Raw genomic sequence first — 16,524 nt, 5'->3', positions numbered from 1 at the left:
AGATCTCCCAGTTTGATAGGAATAAGGTTTGGACATTGGTACCTAAACCTGATGATGAAACTAAGAAAATCATTGGTACCAAGTGGGTCTTCAAGAACAAGATGGATGAAGATGGGATTGTGATCAGAAACAAAGCTATATTGGTAGCTCAAGGGTTCAAACAGGAAGAAGGATTGGATTATGGAGAGACTTATGCTCCAGTGGTTAGGATGGAAGCTATCAGACTGTTCTTGACATATGCTGTTAAGATGAACTTTAGGGTATTCCAGATGGATGTTAAATATGCATTTCTAAATGGGAAGCTGCAAGAAGAAGTTTATGTCAAACAGCCTCCTGGTTTTGTAAGCAGTAAATATCCAGACCATGTCTACAAGCTAGAAAAAGCTCTTTATGGCCTCAAACAGGCTCCAAGAGCATGGTATGAGACACTTCATGTGTATCTTACTGGCATAGGTTTTAAAGTTGGAACAATTGATACCACTCTGTTCTCAAAAGAGACAGATGGTGATCTCTTGCTGGTACAGATATATGTGGATGATATTATTTATGGATCTAAAAATGAGAAACATTGTCAAGATTTTTCAAAACTTATGTCAAAGACATATGAAATGAGCTTACAAAGAGATTTGCAATACTTTTTGGGATTGCAAATTAAACAACTTGATGATGGAATTTTTATAAGTCAGGATAAATATATCAAAGATATGCTAAAGAAATTTGGTCTGACCTGTTTAAAAGATATAGGGACCCCAATGGCAGCATCGATTAAAATAGATGCTGATCCCAATGGTGAACTAGTCAATATCACTGAATATAGAGGTATGATTGGATCCCTACTTTATCTCACAGCCAGCAGACCAGATATTATGTTTGCCACATTTCTCTGTGCCAGATATCAAGCTGATCCTAAAAAGTCACACTTGCTAGCAGTCAAAAGGATATTTAGGTATCTGAAAGCTATTGCTAAACGTGGTCTTTGGTATCCCAAAGACCAGGATTTTGAGCTAATTGGGTATTCAGATGCTGATTTTGCAGGTTGTAAAATAGACAGGAAAAGTACTACTGGTGGTTGCCAGTTACTGGGTGGTAGGTTAGTCAGATGGATGAGAAAAAAGTAAAATACTGTGTCCACATCTACTGCTGAGGCAGAATACATTTCTGCTGGTAGTTGTACTGCTCAAGTACTGTAGATGTAAAGCCAGCTGAAAGACTATGGTGTTCATGTTACAAAGACTCCAATCTACTGTGACAACACAAGTGCAATAGCTATCACCAACAATCCTATTATGCATTCAAGAACAAAGCACATTGACGTTCGATATCACTTCATAAGGGATCATGTTCAAAAAGGAGATGTGGAGCTACATTTTATTTCAACAGACCAACAGTTAGCAGATCTATTCACAAAGCCCTTAGATGAGAAACGTTTTAACTATCTCATCTCTGAGCTGGGTATGCTTGAACTTTAAATAAAAGACAATTTTTGTTGGTGTGCTGGCTCTACAACATGTAGGGCAAACCAGTAAGTCATTTTTTTTAACTTACTGCCTACATGTAAAACACTCAGCACAACAAGGTCTTTTATACTTTGGTTACTCAAAATGTTTTTAATTGAAATAATAAATAGCTCACAAAATTAAATGATTCCTTAAATCTGAAACTCATTTACTCCCAATGATTTAAATTAAATTCATAACATATTAAATGTAACAAAGTATTTTGTATTTAATACAAAACTTATTTTGTGGTTTTTAAATCATTTTTTCTGAATTAAAACCTGCTGCATTTAATGCTGAATGGGAGGTATGAGTGTTCAAGCCGTATATACGTCAAATCAACAGTCTGTGTCCCCTCGAGTGTGCCAGTCTGTCACGTCTGCCCACGCGCCTGCTAATAGCTGTGGCCTTTTTCTCTCTCCTGCCTTTTTCATCCAATCACAACGGTTAAAAGAGTGTTTTATCTTCCATAATAACCTTCGGTTATTCAGTTTTCAAATTCACACTCTTCTCTCTAAAATCCCCAAATCTTCAAATAAATTCATACATCCATCTTCTACGAAATCATCAATGGCAGAACAACAACAACATCAATCACCACCTGCTACAAACCAGCCAGAGGAACAAAAACCACAGCAACAACAACCGGTAGAACAACAACAACCGAAACAGCAACCACCACCGGTCATCAAAGAACAAGTGGTGCAGGGTCCTTTTTTCAACCTGCACCCAAGTCTTGTTAGGGCTGCAAATGCACCAGAACACTCTTCTATTCGCCTATCGCGAGGCAATGCTGCTCATGCCCTTTCAATACCCAAATCCAAAGCCAAATTGGGCTATGATACGCTTATCGATTACATCCGACAATCACCACTAGCTCGAGCTATTACCGGCGTGCCTTCTCGTCTTTATCCAGCCTGTTTGGCCAGATTCTGGTCTACTGCCACCACGGCCACCACTCAACAGAAAGTTCCATGTATTCGTGGCATGGTGACTGAAACCCTAGCCTGCTCCATCACTGTTGATGCCATCCGACGTGCTCTCCAATTACCTATTGGTCCATTTGTTAATTTACCAACTAGTGATGAGTTTAGAAGAGAAGTACTAGAAATTATAGGGTTTGATGGTCCAGTGGCTCATACGCCCTTAAGGAAGCAGATGCCACCTCTGTGGAATTACTTCTTTGGCTTGCTGACCCATTGCAACAGTCAGAAGTCTGGGAGCTTTGATCAGTGCTCAGATTTTGAGCTGAAGATTGGTCATGGGATGCTGTTCAATCGAAATATTGATTATGCCGGTGAAATTTACTTAAGGTTAAGGGAAATGGTGCTTGCACCCAAACGAACACACTTAATCCCCTTTCCAAGGTTTTTGAGCCTTGTTTTTGAAAATAAGCTGGGTGAAGCTTACCAGCAGATTGCTGATGAATCATTCGACCTACCTCCAAAACAAGGGAGAATGCCAAAAGATGCTCCTGCTGCTCCATATAATGCCTTGACACCAGGCATGCTTGAGTATCTTGCTGCTCGAGGTGGAGTGAACCAACCGACTGCCTCTGGTACTGCACCAGCTGAGGGGGAGGGACCTCAACGAAAGCCAGCTATAAAAAGGAAGAAGCCAGCTACCTCAACTAGTATAGCCACCGTCTCACATACTGGTAAAGCAGTAGTTGTATTAGAATCTAGTGTTCTCTGATCATAAAGAGCAGCCCTAGTCTTATATACTGACTATCCACTTCTAGTATTGGAATCCGTTGCTTAACTATTTCTTGGTAACAGGCAAATCCAAACGAGCAAAAGCTTGCTCCAAGCACACCACATGGGAGATTGCACCAGTCTCAACTGTTGCTCCTGCAAAGGATGTAGCTATGGAACCTGGTGTGTTTCTAGACCAAACAGCAGAAAATTCTAACATAATTAAAAATCTTTTAACTGCTGACTTGAAAAATGAAAGTGGAGTTAAAGGTATAACCCTGGCTCCCAAGCTGACTGGTTTTAAAACTAGTGTTAAGAAAAGTAGCAACCCATACTCTTCTAGCCAGACACTTCCACATTTTTCAAAATTGAACTTAATGCTATATCCTCTGCTGACAGTATAACCAGCAGAGCACATACCTGACCCCCAAAGCAAACTTGAGCTGGGTCCTCATCATGTTGAACCAGCTCAGGATACTGCACAACCATTATGTTACTCGGATCCTGATAAGAGTCTCACTCCTACATCATTACCATCCAGAACTCTTACACTATCTGGGTCAACATGTGTCGCCAATGAGTCAGCAGAGTCACAGCTGTACTTACAGACACCTTATTCTGTCTCATTCGAAGGGCTAACCAAATCTCCAGTCTGTCCCCAGAGACCAACAACAGATGCAATTATTGAGTCAAATTTATTTGGTTCTACAATTGTTAACATAAAATGTTCTATTGTTTCAGTTCTTAGCAGGGTAGATGAACAGGCTGAGGGGGAGCAAGTTAAAGATGTTATTATTCCTACTGAGCAGATTGCTGCCTCTGCTACTGGTGTTGGTGCTACTATTTCTCCTACTGGTGGTGCTAATGCTAGTACTGTTGCTTCTACAGCTGCTGGTGATACTGCTCCCAGTATTGCTGCTTCCACTATTGCACCTGAAGTGGAAGATGAAATCATAGTGGATCCTCCTGTTCTTAAAAAGGTAATTGACAATATTGTCAAGGATGTTCTACTTGATGAACCTGTCTCTGAACCAAAGGGTGACATTGCGTCTGCTACTGCTACCGATGCACAGAATGTTATTATGAATACTAGTACTTATGCTACTTTTCCATCTGATGTTATTATGAATGCTGGTAAAAGTGCTACTTTTCCATCAGATTCTGGTTCACAGGGTAATACTGTTCTGGAGGGTCTTGATTTTGTTAATGCTGGCTATGTTGGCTATGTTCCCACAGAGCCAACAGTGGATACTGATGCTACTGGTGTTATTCCGGATGTTTCTGATCTTCAATCGAGACACTTTATTTCAGTGGATTCCACTGGTAATCTACAGGTGTCTGATTCCACACCGGATACTTTCTTTAAAGGTGCTGCAGATGCTGTTTCTTCACCTACTGCACAGTTACCTACCGCTGCTACTGGTTCTACAGAACCCGTTATGGATGCCGGTACCTCTGTTTCTACCACTACTGACTCTTCTCAGGCTACTGTTTCTACTGAGAAGAAACCATATGTGTGCCAGGTGCCAGATCCTGATGAAGTTGTACCTAACTTCATCTATCGGGGAGCGTCTATCACTCCCAGAGTTGCTCTGCTGGTGGATCAGCTAACTATTGATCCTCAAACTGCCATAGTCTCAGCCAGCAAATTGCCTCGCGAGGAGCTGACTGGACTATTGTCTCAGCTTGATCGACCAGCTAGAGAAGAAGTTTATGAGAGGCTGGCTACTTTAGAACAGATCAACGAGCAGCCATATTATCACTACTTTGGCATGGCTCCAGCTGCTTCTCCATGGCCTGGTACATGGAGGCCTCTCAAGTTCATCAGAGATCCCACTACTGGTAAATATGTTATGCAAAATATTCCTGATTCGCCGGTATCTTCTGATTCATCAGCTTCTTCCTCATCATCTTCTTCCTCTGATGGTGATGCTGATAAAGGTACTGGTAAGGATGAACCATTCACTCATGATAATGTGACTGGTACTAAAGACAAACCAGTGGATCTCACTGATGATGCTGTTAATGATGCTGACAAGAATACCAATGGTTCTAAACCTTCGGGTGAAGGTAAAAATGATAGTGATCATGGTGACGAGTCAGATTCTGACCTTCCACCTCCACCACCCCACGGAGGTAGTTCTGTGTTAGCTGCTACTGACCACCCCTCAACCAGCTATGTTAAATTTAATGCTGATGAGGTGGCTGACATCTCCACCCTGGCTGTCTATAAGACACTCGTAGAGGTTACACCTGATCTATAGTCCACCATTCGCACTGCTATTGTTGATAGTGTGACTGAAGCCATACGTAACGCTGGGCAAGTTACCACTTCCAATATTGAAGCTCAGCTAAAACAAGTATGTGCCTTTGCAGATCTTACCGTGGCTGCCATTGTCAAACAACATGAAGAGGAGGAGGACTTAAAGAAACGAATCATCTCTCACAATAAGTATACTGGGGATATTGCCCGTCTTCAAGCTGATTTGGATGCTGCTAATCGCAGAATTCTTTTTCTTAATGAAGAGAATACGGTGCTACATGAGAGATTGGACTCGCAGGAACAGCAAATGGCTAACATGATTCCTGCTTCTGCCTATGTTCAAATGGTTGAAAATATGCACCGACTGGCTACCCTTCAAGGTGATGTTAGGGCTATTGTTGAATAGATGGCTATGGGTGTTGCAAGGAATGAATTTAGGTCTTCCAACCTCCTTCTTCGATAATTTGGCGTGGATCCTGGTGCCCATCTTACTCCTAAAGTTGCTGACTGAAATAATTTTGCATTCTCTGTTCCAGATTCAGATAGTGACCTTGATGCACAGGTCTCCCCTGTTCACCTCTCTGCCCCTGCTGATGACAAAAAGGGGGGGAAGAAATATAAAAAGAAACTCAAAAAGAGAAAACAATCAGAGGGGGAGCATGAGCATGAAAAGGCTCCAAAACAACCAAGGAGGGATGGTGATGGTGATGGTGGTGATGGTACTACTGGTCAAGACTCTGGCACTAAGCCCAGTAATGCTCATACTGAAGCTGGTGTACAGGCAGCTGGTGAATCTCAACCCAGTGTGTCTGCCACATCAGTGGATGATATTGGTTCTGGCAGTAAGCCCAGTGTTGTTTCTGCATTGGCTGTTGCTGAAGCTTTTGTTGTCTCTCAAACTATTGAAAAAAGAATGAAAAGAAAACTGGAGAGACATCAGAAGAGACAACAAGAATTAAATGATGCCTTCAATGTCAAATGGAATGCCTATGTTGCTCTTAAATGCCACAGAATTGAGCATAGGAGATGGCTGACCCCAAAAAAGAGGGACATTGATGATGACCTGATTGGCATTGATAAATTCAAAAAGGATGCACGAAAAAGAAATGCTAAGTTCACGGTCAAATACGATAAAAAGAGGGCAAAGCTGTATGCCGAGCGAGCAGACAGGATCAAACGAATGACTCCTGAAGAAATGAAAGATTATCTTGCATCTACTGAGTCAGGGGGAGGAGTTAGAGTTGATATTTTTATGAAGTGGTTAGATGCTATGTTAGAAACCAGCTCATCTTCTCGCCCAACATCTTCTGCACAGCCAGCTACACAACATAAGCCAGCAGAAACAATCAATCTTGATGATGATGATATTCAGGGGGAGCATCTTGCTATTGTTCCTTACCTGCCTCCACTTGAGCCAGTATCAACACAAGAACCATCAGCTGAACCCATGCCCATAGATAAACAAAGGGTGAAATCTGCTCCTAGGGACAATCAGCCCCTAAGGAAAGGACCCTTATTTGAGGCAGCTGATGAAGATACTGAGGTGGTTGTACCAGCTGATACTAATCAGTTAGCTGGTACTGAAGACACAGCAAGGAGTGCTGTGAATGAAGACCCAGCCAGAATTGTGCTGCTGAGTGTTACAAGTGTTGAAGACCCAGCCAAGGTGGTTGAGCTGGGTGCTAATCAAGATGATAATACGGTTAATCCTGCTGACTTTACAGTCTGGGGTAGTGGAGATCACTTATTTGTTTAATCACCTATCTCTCCCCAGACCCTCACTTATTTTAACAGAACAAAGGATAATCGTGTCAATCAGTTTCCAGTGAGTTCATCTGGCATAGGTGAATCAATCACGTATCCTCCATCTTCCCCAAAATGTCATGGTAAATACAGAACTTGGGAAGATGATTCAGTTACCCGTGGTGAGCCAGACTTATTTAAAATGAATCCAGATGAAAGAGATGCTTAGAGGCTGGAGATCACTGTACAAGAATTTCTTGAGCAAAGACAAGCTGCTATTAATGAAAGGATACGCCAAGTTAGGTTGCTACATCATCCCCTTGATCAGCCACTCTACATCACTGCCTTGACTTATGGTATTGAAATTGGTGTATACTTAAACAACAATGGTCAAAGGCTCTCTACTGATGAGGAGAAAGCTCAATTTCAAGAGGCTCACCAGCTGGGTATGGATCTACGGGAGTATCGTGCTGCCCTTAGAACTGAAGAGGGTAGAAAGATGATTGAAACAGCAAAATCCCTGAAAATCACTGCCGACGATTATTTGTTGGGCCTACAAGCTGAAATTCAAAGAAGGGAGGCTGCTAATGCTGATATCGCTGAGAGGGTAAGGCTCCAGGATATAGAAGACAAATTGGCTGCTGATAGAAAGCAAGAGGCTGAGTCCCTAGAATTAGCCAAAGCCATTGTCAAAGAACAGGATAAGGCATTTGATAAGATGGAAGCTGCTGAGAAAGCACCTGCTACTTCTCCTATAGAATCTGTTTGTACCAGTGAATTTCCTAATCATTATTATAGGAGTAGGTATGGTGATGTGATGAATAGAAGATCCAATCCTAGCAGGATCATCAAAGTGAACAGAGGGTCAAAAAGAGCTTTCAATGTCATAAGGGAGAATAAGGTTCAAGAGAGAATAAACTATGATGAGTTAAGATCCCTTTGATTTAGTGAATGGATGGAGATCTTGGAGTATTTCATTGGTAAAGGTGAAAGTGCTATCGAAAATACACTTAAATCTGAACTCCAACAGCTCTTCAAGAAAGCAACAAGGTTTGGGAATGAACCAGTAGTGAATGTAGAAGAAGTCCTTTCTCAAAATCCTAAAGGAAAGCAATCTACTGGTGAAGGACCAACCGGAAGAGGCCCCATCATTCTACCTCCTCATATCCCTGTATTTGACCCTACTGATGTACCTTATCTGTTCCCTGAAGCCTGGAGAATCAAACAAGAGGAGCTATCTGAAGAAGAACGAGATAAAGATAAAGATAGATAGTCTCCTATGTGCTCAAATTGTATCTTTTGTTTAATTCACTTTTCATTCTGCTGTTGTTGTAATTACTGTACATATTATGTTGTAATGAAAGTGAAATGAGTTTATCTTCAAAATCATATCAAATTATAAGATATGGATAACTCAGCAAAAGATCCCAAAACAAACTTAAAAAGGGACAAATTTACTGCCTATTTTTCATTAGGTCCCTCGGTGCTGACTTTAGTGTTTTCTCTGTATGTCATAGGTTTTGTCATCATCAAATAGGGGGAGATTGTTGAGTCCCCAAAATAATTAAGGATTTAAATATGACAAAACTGTAATTTATTTGCACTAAAATGTTATGTGCAGTCAGCACAAGTTTGTTCATGTATAGACAGCAGATATTGCTGTGTCGAGTGTTTAGTTTGCTGCTCAGTCTACCAGCACAAGGTAGACAGTGTTCTTCAATCAGCACAGGATGTGTACTCAGCTAATCAAGAACATGAAGTGGCTCAGCAATGAAGAACCAGCACAGCTGGAATGCAGCTTACTACACAAGACAGCTATGCTCCATTATAAGCATAGTAGTTTCCCGAATGGTCTACATCAATGGTACTATTCAACAGCAGTCAAAAACAAAGTTGAACAGAAAAGGACACGCGTCGGCGGCTGACAAGTGACCTTACAAGACCATGTGGGAATGCAGAAGTTTAACGCATGTGCAGACATGGGTTATACTTTGTCATCACCTAGGGAACACAACATTCTATTTGTTTAATCAAATAGTGGTGCCAAACCGAATTGGGGTGTTCCTGCAAATAGCTACCAAAGAGGAAAGAAGATAGCATGCTCTCTGATATAGTTGTCTCCACAAGTACAGATATCCTATGTACCAGTGGACAATTGAACCATTACACGGTTAATAGGACTACTATAAATTGTTGTATTCACTATTGTAACAACTAGTGGTGTGGGTTTATTTTTATAGAGTCAAAACGTGTAATAGCTGTTAGTTTACCTCTTAGCTATAATCTAGGTAATCTGTATCAACCAACTATCATTTCGCCAAGGATAGTTGTGATTCTTTGTGATTCAATCAATAAAGAATAACTGTTAAAAATTACCTGTGACTCTATTTATTTGCATGTATTTATTTGCATGCTTGAATACTGATCGAGTTTAACTGTTAAGTTATCTTAAAATAAATTGTATTCACCCCCCCTACAATACTCCTGTTGTTATCAAAGGACCAACAAAATCCAACTATTACTACAAACCAGAAAATTTTGGATGTCTATCAATTTAACCGCTTAAAATAATTTTTCGTTGAAATTTAAAGAAATTTTAGAGAAGAAATAGAAAATTCTGTATCCTAAAAACTAGAGCGTAGAGAAATAAGAAAGAAAAAGAGCGCGTCGAAAAACGTCGAAAAATAAAAGGTCGAAAAATAAGCGTCGAAAAATAATAAAATGCAGCGTCGAAACTTAAAAGTCTAAAAACTAAAATTTAAAACTTACGTCTAAAGGTATTAAAGCTTAAAAGGAATTCTATATCCAAAACGGTAATAACTTAAAAAGGTACTAAAGTCTATTTAAAACTAAAGCGATAAGCGACGTCGTAAAATTTTAAAGCTCCTAAATCTTAATCTAAAGAAAAAGCATTTAAGGAAATAACTACGGCAAAATAATACACTTAAAACTAATTACGAACGAAAAATACAAATTACGAATTAAACTAATAAAAAGATACGGAAATATAAAAATAAACTAAAGTTATAAAAATACAATTTTTATAAAAATATTATTTTTATATTATTATTTTATAAAAGTATTGATTTTTATATAATTAATAAAACTAAATAAAACTTAAAATACAAATTAAATAACAACTAAACTAAATTATTATTAAAATAAACCCTAATTAGGTAATTAATAATAATAATAATTAATAATCTTAACCCTAATTCGGCTGTCCTAGGTTTCAGACGTGTCACCTCAGCTCATGCGATCACATGAGTTGAGGGTTAATTTTCCATGCGGTCGCATGGATCCAGAAATCATGCCAGATAGTTGGGCTGCTACAGTGTTAGGGCCCGAATACAATTTTAATTATTATATTTTTTTTCTATTTTTATATTTATATAAAATAGTTATATAAATTAAATAAAACTTATATTTAAAAATTAAAATAGAAATAAAAATACTTTATAATTTTATATATTTTGAACAACTCTTAAAAATATATATATTTTTTGTTTTTCTTTTTTATGTTTTTGTATTTTTAATATTTAAAATGTATTTTTACAAAAATTAAAACTTAATAAATTTTTTTTATATATATATAGCGTTGCGCTTTCGGCGTTGTATTTCCCCGGCAGCGGCGCCAGAAATACTTGATGTGCGTAGAGGTGTATACGAAATAGTTATATATTTATTGAGAAATACTATTAAATACGATACAATTTTACACAAGTTATTTATTTATTTATAGAGTGGATATACCTAAACCTTGCTACAACACTTATAGGCAGTGTACCTAATTGTACAGTAGTGTAGTTTTTAGTAAGTCCGGTTCGTCCACAGGGAACTAGCCAAGTTTAACGCTATATTTTTAAAACTAAATTTGTATAAATATAATATATATATATATATATATATATATATATATATATATATATATATATATATATATATATATATATATATATATATAAGTAATATTATTATTATAAAAGGGGGTTTTTACCGTTTAATGACCGGTTTGTCGATTTTATATCTTAAGTCGCAGTTAAAACCTAATGTAAAATATTAAAAATAAATATAACTTAATTTAAAGCGTAAAGTAAATAACGATAATTAAATTGCGATAATTAAAAGTGCGATAAATAAATTGGCGATAAATAAAATTGCGATAATTAAAAGTACGATAAATAAAATGACAGTAAATAAAAGTGCGATGAAATATGAAATAAAGGAATTATGCTTATTTAAACTTCCATAATCATGATATTTGACGTGTTGATTTTAGTTTATTATCATGGGTTAATTGTCCTTTGTCCTGGATTATTCGATATGTCCATCTGGTTTTTGTCCATAAAAGTCCATCAGTCATAAATATAAAGTGCGAGTGTCCTGGTCAAATTATCCTTATACCCGAAGTCAAATATTCCAACTAATTAGGGACTTAAACTATAATTACACTAATTTTCCTTGTATGTAATTCACCCCTGTTTTAATAAGTCCATTGACTATTAATCCATTCCCGTGTCCGGTTAAATGAACGATTATTAGTACTTATAAATATCCCGCTCATCGTGTCCGATCGAGTGTATGTGGTTATTTATAGGTACGTCTAATTGTAATTTTTATATTAAATTAACGAACTATCATTCAATTAAACAAATATAAAGATCATTGATAGCCCATAGTCTAATTTCCACAAGTGTCGTTCGTTTGTCCAAACCCCAATTATGGTCCAAAGCCCAATTACCCCGTCTTTAATATTTTAGCCCAACATCACGATTACTTCAATTTAAATAAGCATAATAATAACTTAGCTACGAGACATTAATTTAAAAAGGTTGAACATAACTTACAATAATTAATAATAGCGTAGCGTTACACGGACAGAATTTCGACTTACACACTTACAACATTCGCTAACATACCCTTATTATTATTAAATTAAAATTAAAATTAAAATTAAAATTATAATATATATATATATATATATATATATATATATATATATATATATATATATATATATATATATATATATATATATATATATATATATTACGTGAGAGATAGAGAGGATAGAAAAAGATGTAAAACATTCGACCAAAAACTGCGAAATTTATAGATGTGGCCAGCCTTTTAGGCTCATGCGATCGCATGAAATATGGGCATCCTGGCCATGCAATCGCATGGCCAGCTGGATCAGCTCACATGTTCTTGTTTTCTAGTTTGCCGACGTTTTTAATATATAATATATATATATATATATATATATATATATATATATATATATATATATATATATATATATATATATATATATATATATATATATATATATATATATATATATATATAATTTTAAGAATTAAATAAATATTATATTATATTCATGTGCATAGTTGACTTGCAATTTTTAGTCCGTTGCGTCGAGCGTTGAGAGTTGACTCTGGTCCCGGTTCCGGATTTTCGAACGTCCTTTCGTATTATTTAATATCTTGTACTTTGCGTTTTGCGGCTCGTACTCTTGTAACTTTTAGACGTTTCTCATCAATAATTTGAACCACTTTGATTGTACTTTGTACTTTTGAGCTTTTTGGTCGTTTGCGTCTTCAATTCGTCGAATCTATCTTTTGTCTTCACCTTTTATTATTTAAACGAATATCACTTGTAAATAGAACAATTGCAACTAAAAGCTTGTGAGGGATAATGCTATGAAATATATGTTCGTTTTTAGCATTATCAGGTACCTTATATTCTTGTTTTATTAGTGTTGAAATACTTCCCGAAAATGAAGCGTGCAAGGGAGAAGCACGGGTCACAATAATTTGTAATGTTTAACTTAGACACGCACATATAAAAGAAGTTGACTCGCCTAACTGTCAGAACACTTCAACATAACATGCTCAACTTTAAATTCTAGCAAGTTTCTCGCACCAAATAGCTTTTTAAGATTTGATTACAGCCTTACAGGGAATGAGGGAAATATGTAATAAGATTTGCTGAAAATATTTTACAAGAAAAAATAAATGTAATTCTTTTGGGAACATTGGGGGATAAGGGACTGTTTACTATTTTTTTCTATCAAGTCCTATATGGATATAAATGATAGATATATGCAGTAAGTTGTAAAATAGCAGGTGTTGTTTACTTCTAGCGCTGCGCTGAATGAGTGAGTTGAATGACCTACATTACCATTTTACCCTTTAATGTCATTTTAATAGTGGGGTAGTTTGATCATATCAAATGAATAAGATTGTTAAGAACTAACAGGATTTGAGAAATGATACGTGCTTTAACTTTCAAAATAGAAATCTCATATAACGAATCGAGGGAGTATTAGCGCTCTTTCAAATTCCACATAAGCTGCATATGTAGATTATAAGTGTCCTTTCTTTAGAACATGCACTATTGTCCTTGTACTCCTAGAAAGTTAATGCAGTGACTAGTTATCATACTTATTCAAGAACATCGAGTTACAAATGATGAATATAGAAGTGTTTTAATAATCATTTAGCATCAATATAATGATGTGATGATTGCCTTAAGATGCGTTTGTGATTACTGATTTTGTAGCAAGAACAATTGAGAACAAACTCCTTTCCGGTATAGATCAGAACATGAGATGCACTGATATGAAATAGGCACAGTGGCACACACACACAAAACCAAAATGATGAATATTAATACGTAACAGAATTTGGTTTAAAATCGTAAGTAGTAATCATTTCGTAAAAGGGAGGCCTAAAAGTTTGAGAAGTCTCATTACTTGTATTCTATACATGTTATACATATTTTTAATTTGAGAAGACATAATATTGTATGATTTTTAGTTTATCTTCATCTAAAGTATTCTGTATATAATTTTGCCTCAACAGCTTGTCCTGACACAAGTTCTCGAGGAAGCTGGTTACAAGAAAGATTCTTTGTTAGGTCTATCTGTCTTCATGAAGGTGATGTCATATTCTGTCTTCTTTAACTGAATGCAGATATAACAAAATATATATTACAGTACAATTTTTGCAGTTCTTGATTGGTTGTTTCAGAGCTTGGACCCATGACCTTTTGTTCGCAGCGGAGTAACCTAAAACTTGGTTTACAAAAGAACACTTATTTGTTTGGTACTCTGGCTTGAAGATGGAAGTCGAGGTTCCTGTAGACTAGTTAGACTAGTTGTAGATGTATAATTTCTTATAGTTGCTCGTGTTTAGATAGGGTGTTTGGCTACTTGTATATTGTAGCGTTGATGACCAATATTTTTGGTTCCCTATTGTTTGGATCTTAAGACTCCTTTGTGTTCTCCAGGAGTATCTGCATTGTATTCATGTCATGAATCACCTTAACTTTGCAAGTAGTGTAACTTTCTGCTTGTGGTACTAAACACGTGTTTTAGGTATCTCAAGCAGCTGTTGACACACTCATTTTGCAGATTAGCACATAGCTGTTAGTGTGTTACCACATAACTAATTGAGCGGACAACAAAAACAAAACCATTACAAAATCAAAATCAAAGTCAACCAGGGCAACAGAAAGAAAAATCATACAAATGTAACCAAGAGAAGCTTCATGAATATTGAAACTTATCGCTAACGGCGTAAAGCAATATATCAATCATATTTTCTTCAAAATAATGTCAGTACTGAATCATAACATGATCATCAAGTATAATGTTTACAACACATTTGATATATATAACATAATGTGTTTATATATAATATGAAAATAATGGGAGATTTTCAAGCAGTACTTCAGATGTCAAATATTCAATATCAATCAATATAAAGCAGTACACATATCCAACTCAGATCCAGTATTCCTGATTCTATATATCTCAAATTCATGCTTTAATTTCCATATACATACATACAAAAGTTTCCCCCAAATTAAACCCTAACTTTAAAAAAAACCCTAGCTTGTTGATGCACCATCAGCAAGCTTCTTCAATCCACCACAATGATGATCATTATGATCATGATCATGACAATCTTCATCATCGCTAGAATCTTCATCAAAAGGTTTTTCTTTATGAAAAATACAACATTTTTTTGAACGCTTTTTTTGTAGAAATTCGTTATCAACGGTACCTTCTTTCCACGTCACCTTTTTCTTCCTTGGATTTAGGGTTAATGTAACAGTGGTGGTTGTTGGTTGTGATGGAGCCGTGTTTTCGAGGGTTATGGTCGTTGTTGTGGTTGTTGATTGCCTTGCAGGTCTCGCCATATTCAGAGAATTTGAGAATTCTAGGGCTTGGTGTGTGTATTTGTGTGTGTGAGATTAATAAATTTGGGGAAAATTGATTTATATATGTCCGTGTGAACCGGATATACGGTAACTCGGTAATGGTCTCGGATGCACGTAGAACTGGAATTTTTTTATTATTTTTTTCTTTTTCCTTTCTTCCTTGCTTGCGCATTGTAAAATTTGGTGTGTTTTTTTCATTTCCCTTAATATTAAAACTTGTTAGACCATCTTTAACCCTGCGTGTTGGCCTGTTGGCGTGTTGCTGGGTAGAGATGTGGTGCTTGATTGGCGTACTAGTAAACTGAAAAATAATGGAGTTGAGTGTTAAGTGGCGTGTTGGATGATGTGTTAAATTTTGATTTGAAGATGGGTGAAAAAGAGGATAAATATTAATCAAAAAACAAAAATCAGTCAATCAAAAATCAGCACATCAAAATGGTTTCATGTGCTTGGAGCACACACGCCGCGAGCACACACGCGCACACGTCCCATTAGCCACGTGTTGGTGGCGTGCTCGGTGCACATGAGGCCCAACACGCCTGAGTTAGAGATGGTCTTAATCGTCAAATTTAAGTATAAATCTAAACATGTCACAGTTGTTTTTTTTTTTTTTCTATTATCAATAAATTTAGTAAATAATTTACATTCATTCAAATATAATATACATACCACAAAATAAAATACAAACCACAATTAAAGAAACTACATAATTTAAAATTATCAAAAATATAGTTTACATATATCAAAATTCTTAAAAATAAATATTACACAAGTTAAAATTCATATAATAAAATATACAAAAGGTATAAAGTAAAATCCATTTATGGTAGGTAAGTTTTGAGTAAGGTGTCAGACATGTTTGACGAGATCATCTCTTAATTGATCTTGCCCCGGTTTGTTTCGTATATATTTGTTAATTGTTTCTCGTTCTCAAACACCTCTTAAAGTGACGCCCTTGTGTGTCGCGACCCGACAAAATCGTCATTGACGGCGCCGTCTACTTAGGTCCCGTTACGTGGTCATAAGTATTTAAAATAACGTTTGACCAAAGATATGTCGCATTCATTTCAAATGTAAGAGTGTTTCAAAATTTACA

General features: G+C 36.5%; 1 protein-coding gene across 1 annotated transcript in view; it reads left to right on the top strand.

The window, feature by feature from the left end:
* Window positions 1–14,351, top strand: part of LOC139853657 (uncharacterized) — a 62,874-nt gene extending 48,523 nt beyond the window's left edge. The window contains exons 7-8 of the mRNA XM_071843034.1: window positions 14,067–14,148; window positions 14,309–14,351. Of these exons, the coding sequence (XP_071699135.1) occupies window positions 14,067–14,148; window positions 14,309–14,351 (125 nt within the window). The remainder of the gene's footprint in view (window positions 1–14,066; window positions 14,149–14,308) is intronic.
* The last annotated feature ends 2,173 nt before the right edge of the window (window positions 14,352–16,524 follow it).

This window comes from Rutidosis leptorrhynchoides, chromosome 6 (assembly GCF_046630445.1).
Source record: "Rutidosis leptorrhynchoides isolate AG116_Rl617_1_P2 chromosome 6, CSIRO_AGI_Rlap_v1, whole genome shotgun sequence".
Lineage (NCBI taxonomy): Eukaryota > Viridiplantae > Streptophyta > Magnoliopsida > Asterales > Asteraceae > Rutidosis > Rutidosis leptorrhynchoides.
This window is presented reverse-complemented; position numbering and strand designations above follow the sequence as displayed.